The 24,276-nt window shown below is 43.2% G+C and overlaps 1 protein-coding gene across 5 annotated transcripts in view; it reads left to right on the top strand.

Annotated features, from left to right (window-relative positions):
• MICU1 (mitochondrial calcium uptake 1) overlaps nt 1-24,276 on the top strand; it is a 91,814-nt gene that overhangs the window by 14,775 nt on the left and 52,763 nt on the right. For 4 of the 5 annotated variants that reach the window (XM_090144948.1, XM_031602947.2, XM_090144945.1 and 1 more), the window contains 2 exons: nt 12,329-12,506; nt 17,935-18,097. In XM_090144948.1, the coding sequence (XP_090001074.1) occupies nt 12,329-12,506; nt 17,935-18,097 (341 nt within the window). The remainder of the gene's footprint in view (nt 1-12,328; nt 12,507-17,934; nt 18,098-24,276) is intronic. The other variant, XM_090144947.1, reaches the window with a different exon arrangement.

The raw sequence follows: 24,276 nt of genomic DNA, 5'->3' as shown, positions 1-24,276 counted from the left end.
ACTGTGCCCTCACAGCCCAGAAAGCCAACCATATCCTTGGCTGCCTTCAGAGCAGTGCAGCCAGCAGGGTGAGGGAGGGGATCTGTCCCTCTGCACTGTGAGACCTTACCTGGAGTGTTGTGTCCAGATGGGGAGTCCTCAATACAGGAGAGACATGGAACTGTTGAGGTGTGTCCAGAGAAGGGCCACAAACCTGATCCAAGAGATGGAAGACCACCTTGTGAGGACAGGCTGAGAGCTGGGGCTGTGCAGCCTGGAGAAGAGAAGGCCCATAGCAGCCTGTCAGTATCAAAAGAAAAGGATAGTTTATCAGGGTCTGCTCAGGTTCTGACATGAAGAAATGGTTTCAAACCAGAATGGGGGATTTACAGAGGATATAAGGAAGAAATATACTACAATAAAGGTGGTGAGGCACTTGCACAGGCTGCCTAGAAAGGTGGTGGTGCCCCAGCTCTGGAAACACCCAAGGTCAGGCTGGACATGGCTCTGAGCTCCTGATGGTGTACACCTGTTCATTGCAGGGGGATTGGATGAGGTGACCTTTAAGGGTCCCCTTACAACTCTAACAATTCTGTGATCTCCCTCCTGCAGCAGGTTTGCTTCTATTTTTTTAAAAACAGCAAAATTGTTACATTTCATCAGGAAGATAGTGCTTCCTGAATGGAGCTACTAATTATATGCTGAGTGCTAGTCAGGGGTTATCTGCAAAAGTGATTTTTAGCTCCTTGAGTACCCAGCTACTCCTGAGACCCCTAGGATCTCTCACCAGGTGTGACCTTGCTTAACTGAAGGCACTGATAAGCATCAGATAAAGCAGACAGGCTGCATCTTTGGGGCAGTGTGGCCTGTGATCTCCTGATTAACTTGGAGAAAGTCACTTGTTGTGATTTTTTTCCTCTTTTCTTTGCTCTTCTTTGCTTTTTTTTTAAGAAAACAAAATATTTGACGACTTCTCTTCCTTGATGTGCTATTCAGTAAATCTACAGTGCCTGTAGTCGTAGAACAGCAGTTTATCCAGGCTCATGGTAATCATGTAGTTACTTGACATACAAATCTTAAATAAGATGAGGAACAAAACTGATAATTGTATGAAATATTTTCTGCAACATCTGTAGCACTTCTAAACAGGCTTTTAAATAAGCATTTTAGCTGTGTCCAAAAAAAAAGACAGATGAGAAATTCCAAGTTTTCTTTGCATTTCAGAATATATAAATCAGGTGGCTAATAGAGTTTAAGTATTAATATAGGTGAGTACAAAGCATCCCCAATGACACTCTTGGTTATTACTGTAAGCAGCAGTAAGTATAATGAATTAGTTACAGAAGGTAAATACACAATGCATCCAGCTGGAGTGTGGGGATTAAATAAGGCAGATGTCACTGAAAATGTTGTTTGTATACTGCAGAGAAAACAGAAGTGTGCATCTGTTTGAGTGCCCATGTTTACATTAGTGAATTATTCTGATTTATTAAATTCTGGGAGCTAAGTTAGGGCTGTCTGTGTAACCAGTTCAGTTGGGGCAGTAGATTTGCTACACCAATCATACAGTGTTAGTTTTCCTTCAGCTGAGAAACTGCACTTCTGTTGGTAGGGGGAACATTGCTGTGCTGCACAGTTGGGTCCTGTGAGGTCCAGCACTTCCCAAGTGTAGCTCTCCTAGCATCACAAAGAATTGATGTCCCTTTGGGTGATACAGCTGGGATGCTTAGTTACTCTGTGAGTGAGAAAGGCACTAAGTGATACTCTTTTGCAGGCTGTCAGTGACATTTTCTTTTAAGATGACATTTCTGTGGGAAGCCTCACTCATTGCTTTCCTTAAATCTTTTTTGCAAGTTAAAGCATGAAGATATATAGACTAAATCAAGAAGCTGTTGAAAATGTTACGCTGCTTGGACGAGGTATGTAGGAAGTGATGCCGTACTAGAGGAAGAGAAGTAATGAACGGAGTTTGTATTTTTTGTCCTCTGCATGGAGCTGTGTGTAAATGTCTTAATGCTTCTTGATTATCTTTTGAAAGTAGCACTGAATCTCTGACCAGTGCTTATACAAAAATAACCCCCTGAACTTGTTGATTCTTAACAGATTTTTTGTATTTCTGTTGACAAGATAGCTTGCAAAAAAGGGACTCAGGTGGTGCTGCCTGCATCTGAACTCACCCTTGCTGCTTAGCAGTATGAAGACACAGAATTTCTCAGGTGGTTCTTCTGAATCTCATGTGTGGCCTGAAATAATACATTTTTGGATGAATTCTGCAAGGTATGCTCTGAGCATCATCAGAAGCGAATGCTGGGATGAGCAAGCTCATACAAGGGTAGAAGTCAAGAATTGAGAAGGTGTACCTGAACCCCAGTGGTTGTGTAACATGAGATAGGGCAGAATTCCTAAGTGTGGGGTTGGGTGGGTGTGTTGTTGGTCAGATCTGCACCTGCCCAGGTTCATGGCAAGTAGCCTTCTGTGTATTATCCATTGTGATCCTTGGGCTTGCTGCTCTCTAGGAGCAATTGCTGCCTTTGGTGGTATTTATCATCTAAGTAATTATACAGTACAAGTATCTAATGCTGCTCGGTTCTGCAGTGGTGGAGTATGCTTTGGCAATGCAAATAACAGGGCTTAGACTAATGAAGTTTACTCTTTCTAAGCAATAACTTAAACCCAAGGGATTTCCAATTGACAACAGAAGCAATTAAGTAGCTAGGTATTAGTATAATGAACTGAATTAATTGAAATAAATCTTGGTGCAGTCATTGGCTGATCTGAATAAGGCATTAATATATGGATGGGAACTACTGAACCTTAGCTTGCAGCAAGTTTAATGGTTGCGAGAAAGTATTACCAATAGTCTTGCAAGACTTTTATTCTTTGTGTTTCCAAATACCAGTTTGGTGTACTAACTGGCCACTGTTATCTTCTTGATAGCACACAACATCCTGGCTCAGTCTGTGAGCATCTGAAAGCCCTTAAATTGGGGTTTCAGTGCTAAAGCTTGTCAATATGGTCAACACAACACTGAATGACATGGGTGAGCAGAGGTAGCTCTGGGGATGTAGAAGGATCTCTGGGGCTGTTCCTGATTGAATACAGCTGTGCTGTATTATCCTTCTGCAAATATATTAGTACTAGGGGCAAGATACTTGTCTTTCCCTGGAACTTTGGTAATGGGTTTCTTTGCTACCAGCATGTTTGTCTGACACATTCTTTTGTTTTTATTCTTTGCTTGTTTTGTTTCTTGCCCCATCCTCTGTGTAATTTAAAGCAATCAAGTGTGAGGTACCTGTCTCCCAGCTGTGTTAGTATACCTTCATTCTGTTACAAGTTCTTGTTTCTCAGTCTCTGTTCCTCATCGGCAAGCTGAGCTGTTCAGGTGCTGGCTGCCACTTCTGCTGAAATAGGTTGAGAATTAGTTTCAACTTTATCCTTCCTCCCTTCACCCTTTTCTCCTTGGGCTATGTGGTATCAGTTCTCCAGTTGCTTCTCAGAATATGCTCTGTAGGAGACACCCTTTCTTCATTGCTTTCCTTGATTTGTTAACCTTCGCAGCTCCTTTTCTTCCTCGTGTGGCTTTTCCCTCAATGCTTCTGGAATTAATTTTGAAGCTTAGATCAGCCCTCAGCAAACTGTTTAAGAATGCATTACTTTTTTTTCCAGCAGAGTCTTAGGAGTTTTAGAGTAATTTGCTTAGAATACATTTTTAATAGAAAAATTGCTGGAAATACCTTATGCCAGCTGGAAGTGACTTCATGCTTTAGCAAAACAAAGATGTATAAATCATGTTTGAGAGGAGAGAGATCTGTTTTATAGTTGCAGCTGCCTCAGGTACCACTTGACCTGATACAGGAGAGAGATGTAAAATCTGTAGGTACTACCCTCTTACGCTATTTTTAAGAGCTCTGCTCCATCTTTTAACTCTCATGGTGACAAATGACAGCCTTAAGGGACTCTCCTTGGGACTGTTGCGCTGAGGGATTTTCTCTGAAGCTTGAAAGTGCATTGATCTATGAGTGGTGTCTTGAAAGAGCACTGTGTCCTTGCTGGTGGCTTTTGGCTTCATTATTTTTACCCATGAGCATTGGTGGAAGGAAAGAATCTGATGCCAGGAAATGAGCCCAAGTGAGTGAATTAGGAAAACATCTGAACTATGCTGCGGGGAGTGACCCCAGCTGAACTGTGAAGCTTGAAGCAAAGGTATAGTCCTAAACTTGCAGAGCCATGCAGTTGGATTACTGCGTGTTCATAATATCATTTAAATGTTGCACAGCAAATCTAATCTGTGATTTGTGCAGGGAAGCCTTCTGGCAATGCAAGAAGCAAGATGCCTGGAGACTGCTTCTTCTACAAGGTGACACTTAAAGTTCTTTCTCATAACACAGACAGGCATTGTTGGAACCCTAGGTCTTTCATCTTGTTTAAGTTGCACTTTTTACTCTCTTTAAAAACAATATGGGTGCCCTCTGGTGGCAGAGTTCCCACCTGCTGCCTGTCCTTTAAACTGAATAACGGTTGGCACCCACTCGCCGTGTCTGCGTTCCCTAGAGTGCCCTGTTGTCCTCCAGCACTTATCTGGAAAGCAGCATCTCTTCAGGAAACTAAGTAATTTAGGAGCGCAGTGAAGGGAGTGATTTTCTGGCTCAGCAGAGGAAGCACAAACAGTGAGATTTAGGATTAATACAGTGCAAGTAACATCCAGCTTTAATTCCTGATGTGGCAATAGCATCAATTGTCTCAGCTTTAGGGTCCAGTCTTGTCACTGCTGTCATTTTTCCCAAGCTGTTCAGCCTTTTAAACCTCCTGATGATCCCAGCTGCTTGCTGAGGACTGAGTCTGAGAGGAGGGAGGCTGAAATCATTGGTACACTACTGTGAGCACCTCATAAGCTGGAGAGCCATCAGTGGTCCCAAATGTGGCTGCCTTTGGGCTTCCAGATGTGATAACTGCATGACCTGAAATTTGTTCTGTTTCTGGCTGCCCTCCTGGGATCTTCCCTTGCTGTCTGAAGACCAAGAGAAGCCTGAAGCAACCTCATTTCCCTCAAGAAGGGATCTCAAGTCTCTTTCTTTGCCAGTAAGTCAGACTGCAGAGTCCTTTAAGTATCCAAAGCAATAACGTCTGTGTTGCATCTAAATAACTCTATCTTGTAGGTTAACTATGAAAGTCATCCATCAGATGCTTGGAACATTTTTTTTCCCTTTCTTCCTCCCTGTTTTGCTCAAGTTAGTCTTCATTTCTAAACTCTCTTAAATAAGTTCAGCACTCAGGCAACACCACTTACCTTAGCTCTATATTTGCTCTCTTGCTCTCATGTCCTCCTTAATGGGAATGAAGATGGATTGAAAAGCAGGATCATGAAGACACATGCTGCGTGTTGGGTGCCTATAAAGTGCTCTGGTGTGGAAATGTGCCTTTCTCAGTGCACGTGAGTGGGCTCACCAATTTCTTCTTGCTTTGCAGGGCTGAGCCTGTAGCTGGCAGAACAGAACCAGATGCTGCAGTGATTAATGTTGTAGTTCATTTTCACTTCATGGCTTGTAGCACAGATGCTGATAAGAATTCATGTCTAACAAGCAGAAGACTGGGTGCTGGGGTCTATCTTGCCTAAGATTTCTTCACAATGGTTAATTATCAGTATGGGCTCATTAAGCCTGATGGAAAATAGTGGTCTTTGGATTAATAGACTTATTTTACATTATTCAAGAAACCTAATTTGTCTGTCTTTAGAGAAACTAAATACTGTCAAGAAACTCAGAGCAAGTAAATACTGAAAGTCACTGATCATGTTAGTATTTTCTTAAGTGTATATTTGGTGTATGTAATGTCACTGCTAAATGAGTAGTGCTGTCATGCAAATAAAGCATGTGATTGCTGGAGGTGAGAACAGACCTAATGCAGACAGCTTCCCAGAAGTGCTGAACAGGAGCAGTGTGTAATGTTGAGCCTTGATGTGAGATTCCTGTACTTTCACATGTTCTAGCGTGTATGAAACCACTCTTGTGGATATGTCTTTGTTGTTCCCAGATGTTCCCCTCGCTCTTTGGCCATCTTCATGGGTGTTGTGTGCTTGCTTGTGCTCAGCTCACAGAATGAGCAAAACTGAAGCTCTCGATCTCTGCTGATGGATGGCAAGGGACTCAGTGACTTTGTCCTTGAGGCCATTAGTAGGAGATGGCACAGGGCTGGGAGTTTACCCTTATCAGAGCTCGGGAGAAGCTCACCCACTCGATGATCAAACGTTTGTGTATAGATATGTTATTCATCTCTTTAATCCATTGAATGTGCCATGTTGATTTTTGTGTTATTCTGGCTTATTCATCACAGTATCATCTAATACTAAGTGAAATGCCACGTGGGAACTTGGATTCATTACACGGGTGTTATTGTGATTATCAGCAGTGCTGGTAATCTCATCAAGAGATGACATCTGTTTAGCATAAGACTTGCTTTCTATAAACCCTTGTCACTATATTCTTTACAGTCCTGTAACTAAAAAGCCTAAATAACAAATCTGTCATTACACCCATTGCCCTGTTTGTTCCTTTCAAATGTGAATAACACATGTTAAAGCTTACTGAGTATCCACAACAGCCAGGCACAAGGTCTTGGCCAGCTCTTATTAAAACTAAGCCTCAGGCTCTTGCAGGAGGGTAGAACTACATACCTACAGTGCTGCTCTGTAAGGTCAGTCTTAGCCCCATTTAAGTGGAGGAAGTCTCTGCTCTCCTGAGAATGTCAGGATACAGAGAACATAAGCCATGATGTTTCAAAATGAACACTTGCTCTGTTTTTATAGATCTGTCACTTCCGGTAACACAATAAACAACCTTCATTTATTACATGCTCCTGTTGTTTTTGACAACTTTGACAGTAAAAAGACCATATTCTGTTGGGCGTTATTCCCTGCTTGGGTGTTTGTGCCCCTTACCAGTTATGTGCCGTACTTAGATTTTGTTGTATACTAAGTACGTCTAACGTTGTTGTCTTGTCCTTCCTGTTTTTTGTTACCCTGTTTCTACAGTGTTTGTTTTCAAAGTTCAAGTTGTAATTTTTTTGCATCCTTTTCATCCTTGAGTATAAGCTTTAAACATCCAATAAAACCATTTTCAGCAGTCGATAACTGTAGTTCTTAGACTGTGATCTGGCTCAATTTTTAGCCTGAAGAAGCCAGGTTCATATCGCCTTAAGTGTGTTCTGTCCTTATGTGGGGCCCCCTTAAAAAGTCTGTGGAATTGGAGAATGCTTTGCTTCCCTTACTTTCCAACATAAGATGTTCTTATTTCTTGAAAGCAACATCTGCTGTCTGATTGGTGGTGAGCTTGCTGTCTTTTGGGAGGACCAGGAATGGAGAATGGAATGCCAGCTCTGATCTTACTGAGTTCCTGTGCTTCATGCAGTCTTCACCCACCTTGCCGCTTTATAGGATTACCTGGCCCTCTTGGACCGTACTGTACCATCTGAATGCCCAGGGACAAGCTCAAGGGGAATTGCAGCATTGAGTGAAAGCAACTGTAATTTTCTTTGGGAAGGAGCTGTTGAGCTTGTTGATGTTTAAAGTACAGTTTGGATGAAGAGAGACTCAGGTGAGCAGCACATCAGAGAAGTGGAGAACACAGGCTTGTAGCTTCAGGCTTTTTTTTTTTTTTTCTGTGGCAGATGTAGTTAAGCTTTGGCCATGTGCATCAGTCAGCTGCAACCTGGGGGCACCTTCCTGTCTGCCACTTGGTGAGCTCTGCTTGGAAACATAAGCAGTGTTTCCTGGCTTAAGAACTTACGGTGCAGAGATTTACAGTTCATGAGGGTATTAGGGTAATGTCAGCGGGATGCCTCCAGTGTGTCATTAGGGTTGACAACCTTTTCCAAAGCAATTATTTTCCTCTGCAGGCTGGCAGGAAGATGTCTCTGAGGAGTGGCACATTATCCTGCATGAGCTGAGTTAGCTGGTAAGACTGACCTAAAAGAGTTCAGGTTCACCTTCTTCACAGCAGTCTCCTTCAGAGGGGGCTCTAGCAGAGGTCCTCGTGCTCTGGCCTGTCCATCTGCATTGCATGTTGGTGCCAGCCCCCAGAGTAAAGGGAGTGGGAGGGAGTGTGTGCTGTCAGCTTGTTTGCTGCCAAGACAATGCTGGGTGCCTCCAGCCTGGTCCTGACAGGCAGCTGTCGTGCTTATTTATAGCAATTCTCTGGTGATGAAAGAGCAGTGATGGAGTAAATGCACTCCCACAGCTGATTCTACTGCTTCCCTCTCCTCACCTTACACAGATTGTGTATGTATGTAAACTCATGTTTTTCCCTTTTTCTCTAGTGTACAAATCTCTTCCCTTATGATGTCCCAAAGCACATCTGCTGCTTGTCCTGTCCTTACCAGGCCAACATAAGCTCTGCAGCAGCTGTTTATGCATATTGCAGTTCTCATCTTTTTTTTTATAGCAACCTGATGACTTTAGGTCAAGTTTTCCCATGCTGTTCTGGACTCTTAAATATTCCTGCTGCTCTCTAGGTTTTGTCCAGCCTTTCTTTGAATGTCCCTTTAGTGGCTGTGAATGTGCTCTAATCATGGATATGCCTGCTGCTGGCTGGGTTGGAAGGAGGGGTGTGCATGTCTCACAGACTATGCTGCTGTTTCCTTATACTCTTGGACCTATTTTGGGCTATGGCTGTTGTCCAAGAGCCATCTCCTCAATCTAATTATTAGTCTCTGGAGCCTGTCTTAATATTGTCATGTTTTCATTACAGTTCTGGCCACAAATTAGTTGTGCTGACTTGTGTTAATATCAAATGCTTTGGAAAATAAAGAGTAAGTAGTGAAGAGATTTGTGGGAAAGAAAGTCCTGAGAAACTGGGCTTTGGATATTCATCACTTCAGGTTAATATCTTAGTAATTGGTTGTGGTGGAGCGAAGATGAGACAGCTTGTCACATAGTCTCTCCATTATTGGAGAATGCATATTTTTGTCTCTTGTATCCAAAGCAGACAAAGCTTGCTCTTGCATTTCATTATGAAAGCCTGAAGTGGCTTTAAGCCTCACATAGGTGTCTCCAGATAAGATGTTTGTATGCAAGGAGTATTGTGGCTCTGTTCTGCTGAAAAATGTGTCTGTCAGGCAGGATTCATCTCCTCTGCTTCTGGTTCTGTGGCAAGGTCTTTGACACCTGGATGCCCAAGTTAGTTAGATTCCGTGTTTCCTTCTGAGCCTACTTATCTGGTATCTGGTAGCTGAATACTCTTCTGCTGCTTTTGGGATTAGAATAACTGAGCACTGTTGTCTCTGGCACAAAGCTTTGTTATTTCAAAATACTTCCATTTGATTTATCTAGACGCTCTAGAAAAACTCTTCAAAATGAGGAATTGTAACTTCTTTAAATGAGAAGGCTGCAACTGGAGCCTTTTTCCAGTCCCTGGTACAAACTGCAGGATCCTTCTTGGATGTAGATCCTATGGTTGCATGTGTTTGGCTTTCTTGAATGATTTGCCAAGTGAGTGGTTAGCACTGAGTAACCTGCTGTGGTAACTAAGGATCTTCTGTTGACAGAGATGAATGCTGTCTTAGACTTGATTGTTGGCTTTCTCCAAGTGTTAACAAGGAGAGAGTACTAGGTAGGTGAGAAATACTCTTTGCCTTCTAATTAGTTCAGCAGGCAGGAAAAATCCCAAGGAGACCAGAAGGTTCCAAGCCTGGCAGCTTGCATCCAGGACGCTAAATGGAGAAAGATTGGCATCTTATCTTGATGCACAGTGAAGTGAGTCTTGATTACTTTTGTCCCCTCTTCATGTAGAAGTTGTAGCAGCAGGCCTGTTCTTGCTTATTGAAGAGCTGGCATGCTGACTTGAGCAGGGGAATGGAAACAAAGTTACAGCTGGCAAGTGGCTCTGCTCAGAAGAGGTTGCGGAGTCTCTGGTGGCAGCGTAGCAGGGTGTGGTTCTGGAAAGGTGGGATTCTGTCGCCTGTGCTGGTGTCTGCACTGAAGGACTCCTTTATATGGATGCAGTATGGATATTGCAGGTGATGAAAGCCAAGATTTAAAACGGGGGGGGATTGTGCAGGACATAAAATACCTCATTGTAGGTGTAGTGGGGAGCAGTGGTGAACTCAGTGAGTAGTTTGGACTGCGGCCTGGAGGCAAGGAATAACAGATACTGTTTGCAACCGTGCTTGTGAAGTAGGCAATAAATTCTGCTTCTATTCTCATATTTCATCTTGCTTGTATGGTGGGAAGGTGATCCATCTGTAGAGGAGAGTTAATTACCTAGATCAACTAGAAGTGGGGAGGGAGGATGGGGAGCCTACTGTGTTTGAAGAGTCTGTCTGCATCACAGTAGCCGTCTAGCTTGACAGCAAGATGGATTGAAGGAACGCGTAGGTTTTGCTGAAAATGTTTGATTTGTAAATTTTATTTATCCCTTCTCTGGTTTGCTGTCAGTCAAGTGTTACAAGAGCAAATCTTCCCTGATACAGCTATCCTCTGGCATGTTTAATATGGAGTAGCTTAGCTGTATATACAAGCAATCATTTTTTGCTGCTTTTGTCCCCAGAACCTTGTCCCAAGGGATTCTCTTTAAGCTGTCTGGGGCTGATATCCTGCCTGCAGACAAGGGTTTTCCTTGTTAGTACTGCTGCTGGAGTCTCAGCTGGAGCCAGCCATGCATTGACCAAAATGAAACAGTGTGGTTGCTGGTCTGCTCCCCACATTGTCCAACTGCTGTGCAGTTGGAACCAGATGTGGTTCAGTGCAAGTCTTAAAGATGGTGATACTTAAAGGAAGCATAGACTGGTACATTACTCTCTTTTTTGTGCAAAGAGGCTTCATTAGTACACTACTTCACCAAGCATTTGTGTGTTTTATTAAATAAAGCTCTCCCAGTGTTATGTTTGATGTATTCTCTCCCACTTCAGGCTAGAAGTCTCCAAGCTGCTTTAACCCAGCTGTAGGATAGTGGGCTGTTGTGTTCAAAGTAAAGCTGGGCACACGGTGGCAGCTGTTGGACTTCTTTTGGTAGTCTGCTGCAGTTATCACAATAGAAACAAAAATCAGCTTGCTTTCATAGTGATCCTTTCTGTTCTTAAGCATGCTTCTTAGGAGCTTGTTCTATAAAGTTGATTGTTTCCCATGGGTAAGTTTTTCTCCTGGCCAAGGTTTGGGAGTTGTTTAGCCCTTAGAAATTAATCCTATACTATAACTGTTAGTGAATTATTGAATGTTAGTGGGGGAGTTTTTTTTACCTTGGTAACATCTAAATTAATTGAAGGAGCACTTGCTTTGTTTCTTCTTGGAATGTGACCTGCTGAAGTTGCTGCAAAGCTTTGTGTTGCTGGAGAGGTGTATACACTTCTATTTTGCATACCATGCTTGTTTGTTGGGAAGCTGGTAGGATGAAATGATGAAATGAGCAGAGCCTTTTGCTTGAAGCTTGGGAGACTTCCAAAATCCTGTTTACTTTTGTTTTTCTCTAAAGGCAGCTTTTTTTTTTTGAACCAAGTCATGCTGCTGTAAATAATCATGTTTGTGGTTGCAGGGAGCACAGAGCACCAGCCTTCCTTTGCTGGCTGCTGGCTAATGAGCAGCACCCAGCTGCGTGTGAGCCCGGTATGTGTGATTAGTCCAAAATAAATCCCCAGGAACACAAAAGTAATGGTACCTTAGCTGAAGTTACAAGCGGACTGGGATGGCTGCCCAAGCTGTTAGAGCCCTCAGAAAGGAGTGAGTTTAACCAAACTGTTAGCTGCAAAGTTTGTGATAAGTTAACATGTGTAGGGATTGTAACCCTACTGATGCTTGATGTGGTCTGAGCTCTGGTTATTAACTGCCTTACAGATAAGGTGTAGAAAAGATGTGGCCTTGTCTGGCTTGTGAGTGGATCATGTTTCTGTTTAACCCCCACACTGTTAGCTGGTGGTTCTAAACCTTGCTCAGACAGAGACTTTAAGTAGTGCCTTGGCTACATGCAGGGCTGCTGATGATCTTGTGTCTGACCAGTAGAGAGGGTCCTTTCTTTACCCTGCCTACAGAGAGCTTCTAGTGTGAGGATAAGTAACTCTAGTTTTTGTTGTTGCAGATCCCAAAATATTGGGATTTAGAGAAGTTGTTGGTAAAAGAGAGAAATAAAACAGCCTGTTGGCTGTTGGAGATATTAAAAAAAAAAAAAAATACATCAGTTGTGCTGAAATGGAGATCCTGTTCTTTCTGAATCCTTCAGTGCTGGTAGTCAAAAGCACGTCTGTCACTTCTATAGAAATCTTTTTTTTGAGAAACTAGTGGAATTTAGGGCTAGAGGAATTATGGTGTGCTCTTCCCAATCAGTCCTCTCATTAACTTACTGAACTGTCGTCTTTCTGCTTGTTGCAGGGCCTATGCAGAAGACTCTGTGAACCGTGACTCAAGGGCAGAGTCGGGTGAGAAGGTGAAGCACTGGGAGGAGGGAGAGAGCGGCGGCGATGAGGGCAGGAGGGCCGTGGCATCGGGCAGTGAGCAGGCTCAGCCAGAAGGGAAGAAGAAGCAGCGTTCTGGCTTCAGAGATCGTAAGGTGTGAAACTTGGTTATCTTCTACCTGCAGCAATTGTATGGCAGTGGAGAAATGGAGTGAACTTGCAGAATGCTTTATTAATCATTTAGTATAGCACTGACTGACATTCAGTCAGGCTTTTGGGCTGTGCTTGTCTTTGTTTTTCTAAAATGGCTGTTCTATTTTGGGAACTTCCTTCTTTGGCATGATACCTTGAGTTTCTTGAAATTTAAACCTGCCTTTTTGGGAAGTACAGAGCCTCTGAATCTCAGCACCCCTTTTCTTCCCTCTTGTTGGATGTCTGAGGGATGGTTCTCTGCTTCATAGCTGGTGGTGGTGAGTGCAAAACAGGGAACCAGTGAATGGCTTTAAACCTGCAAGCATCCTGTTCGTCTGTTTGCTGTGCCTATTTTTGTATGAGAAGCTTTCTTAAGAGGAGCAAAGTTTGAGTAATGAGTTGTATCATCAGCTTGTGACCTGCCTTTGGTGGGTAATCCTGAGAGCTTTGGGTTGTTCAGAAGTGTCTGCCTGGTTTGGTGCTATCTGTAAGCATGCTGTTATTACAGGATGTATAACTTGGCCTGATGGAATGTCCTGTAACTGGGAGTTGGCAGGCTGCAGTATTTTATTTTTTAAGCTTGTCTGGATGTCAGTTTTATTGGGCTATGTTTGATGATTTAATATCTCTGCAGTGCCAAAGAGGACAATGGGAGTATATGCTCTTCACAATTCCTTTTCTGTATAATTTGTTTCTGGTGATTATTTTTAAGTCCATATCCTGGAGGCTGCATCACATTATATGTTAAATTGTGGATAGTCATAGAGTGGCTTAACAGCTTTTCATAAAAAAGAACAAACAAGCAAAAACCAGAAAAAGCATACGACAACCAAAAAAAGCGCTGTAACTTTTGTTTGAGGTTGCTGAATCTTATTTTCTTCTTGATTAGATTACACAAGTTTCAGTTGCTATGTGGTGTTTGGGGCTGTGGGCTTTCCCCGTTGTGACATTCTGTTCTGAATTTATGTTGCAAGTTACTACACGGAGACTTTCAGAATTGTCCAGGGAATATGAATTCCCAGCTCCTTATTTTTTTTCTTGTCAATTCACAGTCAGGTAGCCTGACAGCCTCAGCAGAGGCTTCACTTGTGCCAGTACCACTCAAGAAGAGTAGATTATTTCTTCACTGTGGACAGATGGAGGCAGGTTGCAGAGAGCAAAGATGTGATCCACCTTCACACATGCTTTTATTTTTCAGAAAGAACACTTTATAATATTTTGAGTGTAGCGATTGATCTCTTACATGGTTTGTTGCTTTGGCTGAAGAAGCTGGGGAACACTCTCTTGCAAGCTAGGACTTTCAGTCAGTTGTTAGGAGACAGTGCCCATGCTGAGCAGCTTCTTCCTTCCCATATTAGGCAGGAGGAATGTGGCTGTGCTTCCAAGTAAGACACGAGCCAGCCATGGAGGGTTCCGAAGGGGTGTGCTGGGAATATCATGCAGCCTGCTTGACTTGGGAGCAGCAGCTTCAGTGGGAAGAGTACAGATTAAAACAGATTTCACAGTCTTTCAAATGCAGGCCCTTTTTTCTCCAGCCTGAAGACCAGATGTGCCTTTTCTGAACCAAGTGCTGGTCTTGCTTTTCTTCATGAAATGCACGATGGAAACAGAGGTGCTGTGCTCTGTGGCTGAGCAGACCCAGTGGGGGTGGGTGCTTGGTGCTGGGGCAGTGAGTCAGTCTGGGTGCTTTGATGGCAAAGGAAGGTGTGCCTGGCTCCTGACTCACAAAGGGCTGTTCCCAGGGCATTCTGCTCCCCGTCAGTCGGGTGTAGCACCCAGGGAACGCCTGGCTCTTCTGTATGTTCAGTAAAACAAAAAGCAAAAGTGCAATAAAAAATTTTCCAGCTCTTCCTGTAATTGAAAATAGTGTGGGAGTTTTCCTTGAGAAAAATGCTTTCAATTAAGCTTAATTTCAACACTTGTTTCTTATCCCAATGTTGCTTTTAATGAAGCTGATCAGTGGTGAAATAATAAATGAGAAGTGACATTGCTATTTTGGGCAGAGATTCAGTGAGGAGGAAACTGCAATTCAAATCGCTGGGTGTAGGGCTGGTGTGACTCGTCCAGAGCATGTGCCATTGGAGTGTGTGCTGTGTGGGGCAGAAAAGGAAAAGGTGGTTTAAGGGTTTTCTTTGTTCAGAGGTTAACGAGTAGGTGTATATCACACAAGTGGGTTGATTTATTGATTTGCTAAAGATCTTGCATGCTTTATGGAGATTTGTGTACAGCAGTTGCTGGGTCCAGCAGGTATGCTGCCTCAGGAGCAGTAATTCTGCTGAGACTTCATCTTGGTGTGTGGTACAGCAGGAAACTCCATGAAAACAAACAGTAATTAATCTACCTTGTTAGTGTGCCTGGGGTGAGCAATGAAGCTGGACTGCCAGAGATCCTTTTCTCTTGCAGACAGGGAGGCTGAAGTGATGCTCTGGAAGTGAATAGAGATGTTAATTTAGAGCTTTATTTTTGTGTCTGCGTGGGTTTTTTTTCCTCTTAACCCAAGGCTTAGCATAAACGTGACAGTCTCAACAGCAGCTTCAGTTTTGTAAAGCAATAGGGATTACTAGCTCATCTTTCTTCTCTGTGCTCTTTAAAGAAATGCCGAAGAGGAACTTTTCCCTTCTAGCTGCATACTGTCTGGGGGCCCCTCACTGCAGGAGACTGCAGTTCTTTGGGGACAAGTCTACCATTTTTGGCTGGTCTCCACTGCATCTGGGGCTGGTATATAGTGGGTTGCCTAGAGAGGTGGTAGTGCCCCATCCCTCTAGATACCTGAGGTCAGGCTGGACAGGGCCTGATGGAGCTGTAGGGGTCTCTGTTCATTGCAGGCGGGTTGGACTAGATGGCCTTTAAAGGTCTCTTCCAATTCAAACTGTTCTGTGGTTTTGTGGAACGGGGAAAGGAAGCTTATATGGATGAGTGCTTTGCCAGGAGTGTACCTGGAGTATTTTGGCAAGAGAGCTGTGGGAAGAGGCTTATATAGGATGGTTTTGTCAAGATTGTTTAGAATTAGTTGAGTAAAAACCTCACAAACAGGATGTGTGCATGCATAAATGCTCCTTTTCTCTCTTTTGGAAAGGAAAAACACACCTAATATGTCATAGTCAGGGCATCCTTGTTAACGCTTGCTTTCCACTTTCCAGAATCTTGAATAAGGGAGCTGTTCTCCTTTGCCAGATCACAGCCACTCCTTTCTGGAACTGCCTTCGTGATCAGCCCAGCCCTGTGGTCAGAGGTTGTACAGCATACTGGTTAGTCTTTGCCAGTTAGTGAGATCATGTATCCGCAGTGAGGTGATGGTGAGTTCAGTGTAGGCAGCAGGGTTGGTGTACTGCTGCATTTGCTCATTTCTCTGGGAAGTGTGGGGAAGAAGTGATTTCAGTTGTGATGAGAACAGCCTGTTGGAATCTAAACAAATGTGTTAGAAGGGACACTTTTTGGTCCAGATTGAGTTATTCAAGATCATTCTTTGTATGTTTTCAGGAAAATGTGCCATAAGAAAACCCTTAAATTTCCTTCTTTGCTGTCTGCTCCTCTGGCTGAGTGCAAAATGAGATGGTCAGCTCTCCACATACTGCATTCTTGCGTTCTGTTTTTGCAGGGATGTTTTGCTGCTTCATTTGAAGGAGTGGAATCCTTTCTGCTCTCAAGCCGTGTGTTCATAACTGTATCCTCATGAGTGCTTGGGAGTCAGCTGGGGAAGCTTTGTGTTCTGCAGTACGTGTAGGTGGAATGGGAGCGCTGATGTAGTAAAGGGGCACTCTGCTTCTCTTGCCAGAGCTGATCGTGATGGTCTTGAGGATGCAGTGTGAAACCTGAGTGGCGTGTTGGAAAGTTGCTGTGTCTGAAGTCAATGCAGAATGTAAGCTGCCTCGCTGCAGTAAAGCAGAGGCCTTGAAGATTTCCCTAAGGTAGGGGTAGGAGAATTGGCAGTGACTCTCCTCCTGTAAGGAGGCAGCCTTCAGACTTTGTACCTTCAGTAGGGGAGGAGCAGCTGCAAGAGCTGTGCTCTAAAACCAAGAGCAGTTGGCAGTCACAGACCTGCCGAGTAGCATCTTAGAAATATCTCAGAACAGGTATAGAGGCAATAGGATAATTGGTCTCCATCCAGTATTGCTATCTTTGAGGACTTTGTGTTAAGTTTGTAGGGTGCAAAGGCTAGAGGGAGAGGTGAGAGAGGCTCTGTGAACTGACAGATGGCTGCGGGGAAGGGAACTGGTTGTAGGAATGTTTCTGTGTTCCTGATGGGTGTGACCACCCAGCTGTCGTGGTGCTATGAAGAGTGGAAGGAGGGCTTAAGATAATATCAGAGCCACATCAGCACCTCCACTGGTGCAGGTGGGACTTGCTGTCAGCACAGCAGAGCATTGGTGCAGAGTGCTGGAGGACTGAGCATGTGCTGGGGAAAGGCTCTGTGCTCCCTGGACAGGGGATTGAGTCCCTTGACAGATTAGAGAGGGTGCTTTCCTTTGATAAACATCAGGGTGGAAATGTTAAGGTTAAAGGACAAGGCTGAAAGAGGACTAAAGTAGTAAATATCTGCAGATGACTTGGCAGTACCCTTGATCTTGCCTGGTGTCTTCCAGCAGATTGTTGGTTTTGTTCTGTGGCTCTTGGCCAGAAGCACTGAAGGTTCAAGTACACAATGGACTAAACATGGTTTATAATAATGCAGAAATGAAAAGCCAAACTAACAAAGTTGTCTGCTCTAACATGTAGCAGTGTGTGGGTCTTCGTGCCTTTTCTTCTCAGAGGGAATGATTTTGTTTATAAAAGCTTTCTGTTTTCTTTGATTAATTGTAGCTGTACACTTGGGGGAAAACAGTTCTAGATACAAAATCACTACTGGCAACAAAAGAAAACAAATAAGCAAGTGGGCTGACCGAGGAACATTTCTGTGGGTTTTAGCCAAGGTGGTAGAAAAGAGGGGGGAAAAAACCGTTGATCTAGCAAACAGCTGTGGCTCCAAGGGATTTTTTCCAGTCCTCAATGTGGAAGTGAAGTTCTTTCCCATCTCAATGATTGCTTTTCTTCCATCAGTTCATATACCAGTCAGGGGTCACACCCTTCAGCACTGAGTTTGGTTGAAAATGCAGAGATGCTTTGGGTTAACAAACTTACTATTGGTGCTTTGTTATGTTTAGAATGAATACTGAGGTGTCTTCAGGGTTATTTTCACCTTATTCTTCATAATGGCGGAGGAGAAGCAAAGCTTACCATTAGTTAATTCTCATAGCGTTCTTAATCCTGTGACATCAAGAGCTGATACCTGCAGTTTTTCTGGTGGCTCAGAAGCTGAGCATAGGAGGGATATTTGGCAAAACCTTCGACAGTATTATGGTGGCTCCTAGTTCTGGTGTCTGAAGTCTAATGCTGGTTAAATTTATTTCCCAGGTGATGGAATATGAGAACCGGATCAGAGCCTACTCCACACCAGACAAAATCTTCCGATACTTCGCCACTTTGAAAGTGATAAATGAACACGGTGAATCTGAGGTTTTTATGACACCGCAGGATTTCGTGAGATCAATAACACCTAATGAAAAACAACCAGAAAGTAAGTGATGTATGTGTGTAGTAATTGGAGAAACTAGTACAGCAACAGGGAGTTAACTTCAGTCTCTTCTTACCTGATCTTTAAACTTCTCATCAAACTGTTCTTTTGTTGCCTATCATCTGTCTTGTTATATTGCCGTGCACAGCACAGAATGAGGGGGCTGCTCTCTGACTAGTGCCTGGGGTACTGCCCTGGTAAAGAAGCTGTTCTTGACCCACGCTTTTATGGAGTGCAAGCAGATAACAGGAATGATGAGCAGAGGAGTAAGGCAGAGGGCTACCAGCTCAGCTGTGCACAAGCTGTGCTCATTGCTCCAGCAGAGCCTGCTGTGTGTCCGTGTAAACTTGTAGTACTTGCCTTGTAGGCAAGGTTTCCTTGCAGCGTTCCCAAATAATGGTAATAATTCAGATTTGTAAGTGTTGATCCCAGTACACCTCTTATGAGTTTAAAACTCAGGGTTTCTAGGGTAGGGGCAGAAAGCAGCTCCTGAAGCTAGCTGTCCCAGCTCTATTCCCAAAAACAAGATTAGCCCTGATCTCTTTCCTGTTGCTTCAAGTACTACTGCAGTATATCAGATCTCTTTATTATGAGCCCATGAAGAGAGAGCTTCCTTGCGTTTTTAATAGTGAAAGAATTTTTTCAGTTGGAGCACTAACAGATCAGTACCTAAACCTGTAGAAGGAGGTGCTTTGACAAGGAAAACCTTATGCATAAAGGGGTACAGGCAGCCCTGTGTGCCTGACTGAGCTGTGGTGCTGCTGGCTGGGGTGGGGCTCTTCTCTGCTTGCTCCAGTTTCCCTGTTGTTTGCTGTGAAGCATATCAGTTGTGGCACCTGTAGGGATTTGGGAGGCAACAGGGTGAAGAGCAGTGTTTTTTCTTAGTATGAAAATCTCTCCTGTGCATTTGGTAAGAGGCTGGATTTTATGGGGCTTGGGAAGATTTTCTCTCTTCTGTTTTGGAGGAGACTTATTTTGGCTGAGTTGTAGGAAAGAAAGCTGCTTGCTTTCCCACAGCGCATCCCAAAGGAGGAAACTCCTTTTCTGACTGCAGGCATTAATGGAGAGCCTCAAGCCCCAAATGTTAACTTTCTCAGAGTGGGGTTTATATACTAACTATGAAACTGTTTTTGTAACTTATGTGACAGCTGCTAAATAAATCCTGTACACTTGTGCTTAGAAAACAACAACATGAAGCGTGTGCAGGAGGTAAGTCAAAAATAGTGCTGTCATTAGCATTAGAACATGCTGTTGAATTTATATTAATGTCTTCAGTTTCTGAAAACGGCTGTAGCTCTTCAGATGAGTAACATGGTTTCACTGGTGCTGGAATAGTTTGAGCAATCAACAGAAGATAATGTTCATAGTTACTGAATTTGTTACTATTTTATACATCTGAAGCTCCTTGAATTAGTGCTCTGAAAAGCAGTAGCACCTGGTTGAATGTGAGTCTTCCCATCTAAATTATTTTTTCTCAGTTTAAAAATAGAAGCAGTCCTATGCTTAATTTTAGGACATCTCGTTCTCCTCTACTTCTTCCATGCAATGCAAGTTGTTGGTGTATTTTTAAGTGTATGCGGAAAATGTGAAGGAGTGCTCAGCAACATCTGCTTTGGAAGCAAACCAAGGTGAACAATTTGTCAGCCTTACAAGTAGCTAACTTTATGCTGTAACTATCATTCTGGCTAGGTGAGCTGCTTAAATGGCCCTTTGAAGCTCCTCACAGCCTTTTAAGAGCCTGCAAGTGCTGCTGGTCAGTGCCACAAAGAAGTCTATAAGGAAGAAAAAATTACATTCATGAGTCATACAGGTACTCTTAGAAAGTGGAATGAAAAAGAAATTGGGCCTTGGCTGCCCATCAGCAGGTAAAACGGGGGTAGGCAGCCTTTAATCTTGTTGGCTTGAAAATCTGTCTTGAGGACCATTACTGTTGTGGATTTGCTTACAGACAAAGCTACTGCTAGGTTGCTTGTTCTTTATGAGCGCCAATCATGGTAAATGATTTTTTAAATACATAATGAACTCTAGAAAAAACATTTAGTGCCACAGTAAAGTCAAACCAGCCATAACCTTGTTCTCAAATGTTTTACGAGCTGGTTGTAAAAGATCAGAGATCTGATATTTTTTTTTTTTTTTAAACCAGAAATTTCATTAAGACATACTGCTACCTGCTGGCTGATTTGTTTTTGCACTGAACATTTGTTTTGTACTTTTGACTCATAGGGTAATCTAGATTATAGATGATTAAGGAAGTGCTGGAGCTGCTTTCTCCCTTAGTCATGATTTAGGTGTGCCCTCCGCTTGGGTGGGAGCGTCCTGCCTTCATCCCTGGGTGCTCCTTGGAAATCTGTCATGCGGTCACACAGCTGGCTGTAATCGTATGGGCTGTAATCATGGGCTAATGCTTGAACTGAGTTATGGGCTTCCCTGCAGTCCTGCTGACCCCGAGGTATTCTGCAAGTGGTATTCCTAGGTTTGTGCTGCAAAGCCATTGCCTCCTCATCCCATGCAATAACACAATTCTGTGCCTTCACGCCTTGGCTGTGTGCACAGGGGTGCTGATGCTCGTTGCAGGACTGGGTTGTGAAATCCTGCTGCCTTCATTTGCTTCTTTGTGTGCCTAGAACCTAGACTGGGTTGTGAAAATCCTGCTGCCTTCATTTGCTTCTTTGTCTTTGTTATAAGGATTCAATAAGGAAAAAACCTGTGTGTCTTGACAGCACACTAGAAAAAGACAGATTGTACCCAAACCAATTCTGTTCTTCCATCCATATTAACATCCCTAGTTAATGCAAACTCCTGCTTGCATAATAGATGTCTTTCAGGATCCACCACACACTGCAGCAGCTCAAAAACCTGAAGTCTTGGACATATCCTGTAATATTTTTCTCTTTTTGTCTGCGAGAAACCAGATACGTGCTGCCAAAAGCAGCAGCTGTGCCCCTGCAGTGTTTGCAGGCAGGAAGATGGTGCTGGAGAAGAGGAACTGTGAAGAACAGAGTGAGCTGATGTATTCTGTCCTGAGCTCTTCCAACTTGTTGGCTGAGGCCATGTTGTTTTAAGGCAGAACTGCAGCATTGGTGTACAGGCTTCTGCAGAGTGGAATTTGAAAAATATGAAGGCTTATGTAACAAAGTATGTAAAAAGAGGAAAAAAAAATCAACTTAATGCAACAGACCTTTAGACACAGTATCACTTTTTGGAGTATGTAGTCGCAAAATTAAATACTTGGTGCCAGGCTTAGGAGCTTCACCATTCTTTCTTTGGTATATAGCAGAGCTCCTCATGCTTTGCAGTGCTTTGGTGTGTGAATGCTTGAAAGGTAATAAAGCTCTTGTGGCCTCACTGGAAGAAATCCTTTGAAACTTTGCATGGAGCAAGGGGAAAGGTGTTGAGACTGTATAGGTTAATTCCAGGTTTAAAAATGATTTGTCATGCTTGGCAAACATGAGCAGTTGAACACGAGATAACTACACCCAGTATTGTAGCAACTCAGAAGCTATTTGTTATTTTGGTTGGATTTCAAATGTACAAATTTCACGTTCTACAGAGTAAGCGGTCATGAATTGTGTGACAAGTGTTCTCTCAGTCTTATAAGTGAAGAGAAGGACTCCCTAGGCTTGTATAAAACCCTAAAGGTATGCAACAAGGATATCTAAGACCCAAGAGGAAACTAGAGATGCCAGGTCTAGTTTAAGACCATTTCCCCTTGCGTTATATTATGAATGCATACATCAGAGGTGCTAACTTGCCTGCTAGGAAAAGGGGAGATGGATGTGAACAAAACAGTTCCTAACTTTAGTGTATACCCAAGGTTGGTGTCCTCTGACAAATCTCAGGCACCTTAAATTCAGCAAAAAAAAAAAAAAAACAACTGAAAACCAAAGCTGGGTTATGGCTTTGGATCGGAAAACTCAGTCTAGTATTTTATCCTTTCCTAATGTAGCATGTTGTGTGCATCATTCTTTTTAAGTGGTCCTTTTGCTCATCTACTTGCGAGGAGTTTGTGTCATGATAACCGATGGGAAAGGAAAAGCCACTGAATGACTGTTACACAATTGATGGAAAATCTGATGAAAATTTAAGAACCAGAGGGAGCTGAAAGGTTGCTCCATCACAGTGGAAAGCTGTTGACTTCACAGAGGAAATCCATTCTTCTGGAAGCTCATTTGTTAAATACCTTTCAAAACTGTGATCTATAATCTGCTGCCCATGGCTTTCTTTCCAGGATAACATGAAGAGCTTAGTAACTGTTCAGATACTTAGCAGCATGGTAATTAGTTAGCTTTGAGTGAACCTGTGGTGTGTACATGTTCATTAATCAATAGAAATATAACCAGTATTTCTCTATTTTTTACTAGAGTGGAACAAGAGTAGCAGCAGGTTGTTCTGTGGGTTTTTTCTCTTTTCTCTGTAGCAATATTTTCTTCTCCATGAGACATCCCTCCCACCTGTGAATGAAAGAAGCAAGTACAGAGTTCTCCTATTGAATGGTCTTCTCCCCAGTGTGGCAGGCAGAAAGTATAAGTCATCTTGATTTACTTTAAAGCATTTTTCTTTTTAGTGCTGGGAATCTACTGTCAAGCAAATAAGAGTGGAGCAGTACACTTCCGCAATTGGTGGTGGAGTGGTGTCAATCTAATTTGAAATAACAGGGTGATGCTAGGATTCATTGCTTCCTCTGTGGCAGCACTGCTGCTGCTTTTGGTTCTGTGATTGTGTTTCAAGTGCCATCAGAATCTGTAGGAGTAGTGTACAGTACACTAGTGTGGTACTTGAAGACCATGAATAGACTGGCTGTGGCAGGCAGGTTTGGAAGTCATTGCAGATCGTTCATGCTCCTGGAGGGGAATGGCTGGTGCAGAACCTGTGGCTGGGTAAGCAAAAAGAGCCTTGAAACCCAGGTATGTAGCAAGGAGTGAGCTGCTGCACAGTGCTTCACTTAAGTAAAAGATGTGGTTGGGGTGGTTCATAGCTCTGAGGTTTCCTTCAGGAGTTTAAAATAGCTGCAGTGAGATCAAGCTGATGTGAGCTGTGGGCTGTTCTTTGGCATGGGATGACTTTGCAGGAGAAGTGCAGGAGGCCTGCAAAATGGGCTCATGTTGGTCATGTTGGGCTGGTCTTCAAGCAATACTGTGTTTTTTCAGAATATGTTAAGGAGTTGGCTTTTACATTTTTCTTCTCTGGAGTCTAGGCCTGTTACTTTGGCTGAATGACTTGCTGAAGGCTCTTTGTACAAAGAAATTGTTGTGCATCAGGTGCTCCTGGTGTTTCCTGTGGCTAATGCATTGGTGATTTTAAGCAGAAATGAGCTGAGCTGCCCTGGTGGCATCTATGGTACTGCTTTTCAGCAAATGAGAGGTTTAATGAAGCAAATGGCTCGCGGGAACCTCCTGAAACAGTTCCTGGTTTTCCTGGTCACTTCCTGGAGGAAATCCTTTGTTTCTGGGAGAATGGCACTCCAGCCTTGGCTTTGTACAGAATGGTGGCAAAGGTCATGCTGCTGTTAGGCACATGTGTTAGCCTGTGCTCCTGCAACTCCTTGGCAGCAGCCCAGCTAGGGGCTTCTTGCTTTATGACCCCAGGCACAGATGCAGGAATTTCACAGCAGTTGTAGCTTAGAACACTGCCTTTTGGATCACAGAAATGTAACAACTAATGCCCTTACCTTTCCTTGTTCCCATTGGTCTTCCTTCATGCAACCTTCCTGTTTTGCTGGATCTCACTTTAGCTTTACAGCATATGTATATGCTGAATTCCTTCTGTGTTAAAGTTTCCTTGGGAAAGGGCTTCTGTTTTTTGCATGTGATGTAAAGAAAGAAGAACGTAGGCATCAGGCAGAAGTCCACCTTTTGCTTTCCTTATGTCAGCCTGAAAGATTAAGGTCTAGTGGAAAAATAGGCAGCTAAGCCCATTTAAAGAAAGAAAAAAAAAACTGTTGGAGAAGGGAAAAATGTATGGAAATAAAGCTGTATGCCTTGAACATATGCATGCCTTTTGGGCTTAACTTTCAGAGTGTTTGAATTAGCTTAGTCAGGAGCTCTTGCAAGGGGAATGTTATAGATGAATTCAACGTGTGGTTTAGGTAATGCAAAAGTGAAGGGTTGTTATCTGTGGCTGGGAGGCAAGGTGAACATAATGAACTGCTGTGAGCCAGTGTGCTTGTGCTGCTTGTGTGTAAT

The sequence above is a fragment of the Phasianus colchicus genome, chromosome 8 (assembly GCF_987193195.1).
Source record: "Phasianus colchicus chromosome 8, bPhaCol1.hap1.1, whole genome shotgun sequence".
In the NCBI taxonomy this organism is placed as follows: Eukaryota; Metazoa; Chordata; class Aves; order Galliformes; family Phasianidae; genus Phasianus; species Phasianus colchicus.
Note: the sequence above shows the minus strand (reverse complement) of the source record. Positions and strands in the feature narration are given on the sequence as shown.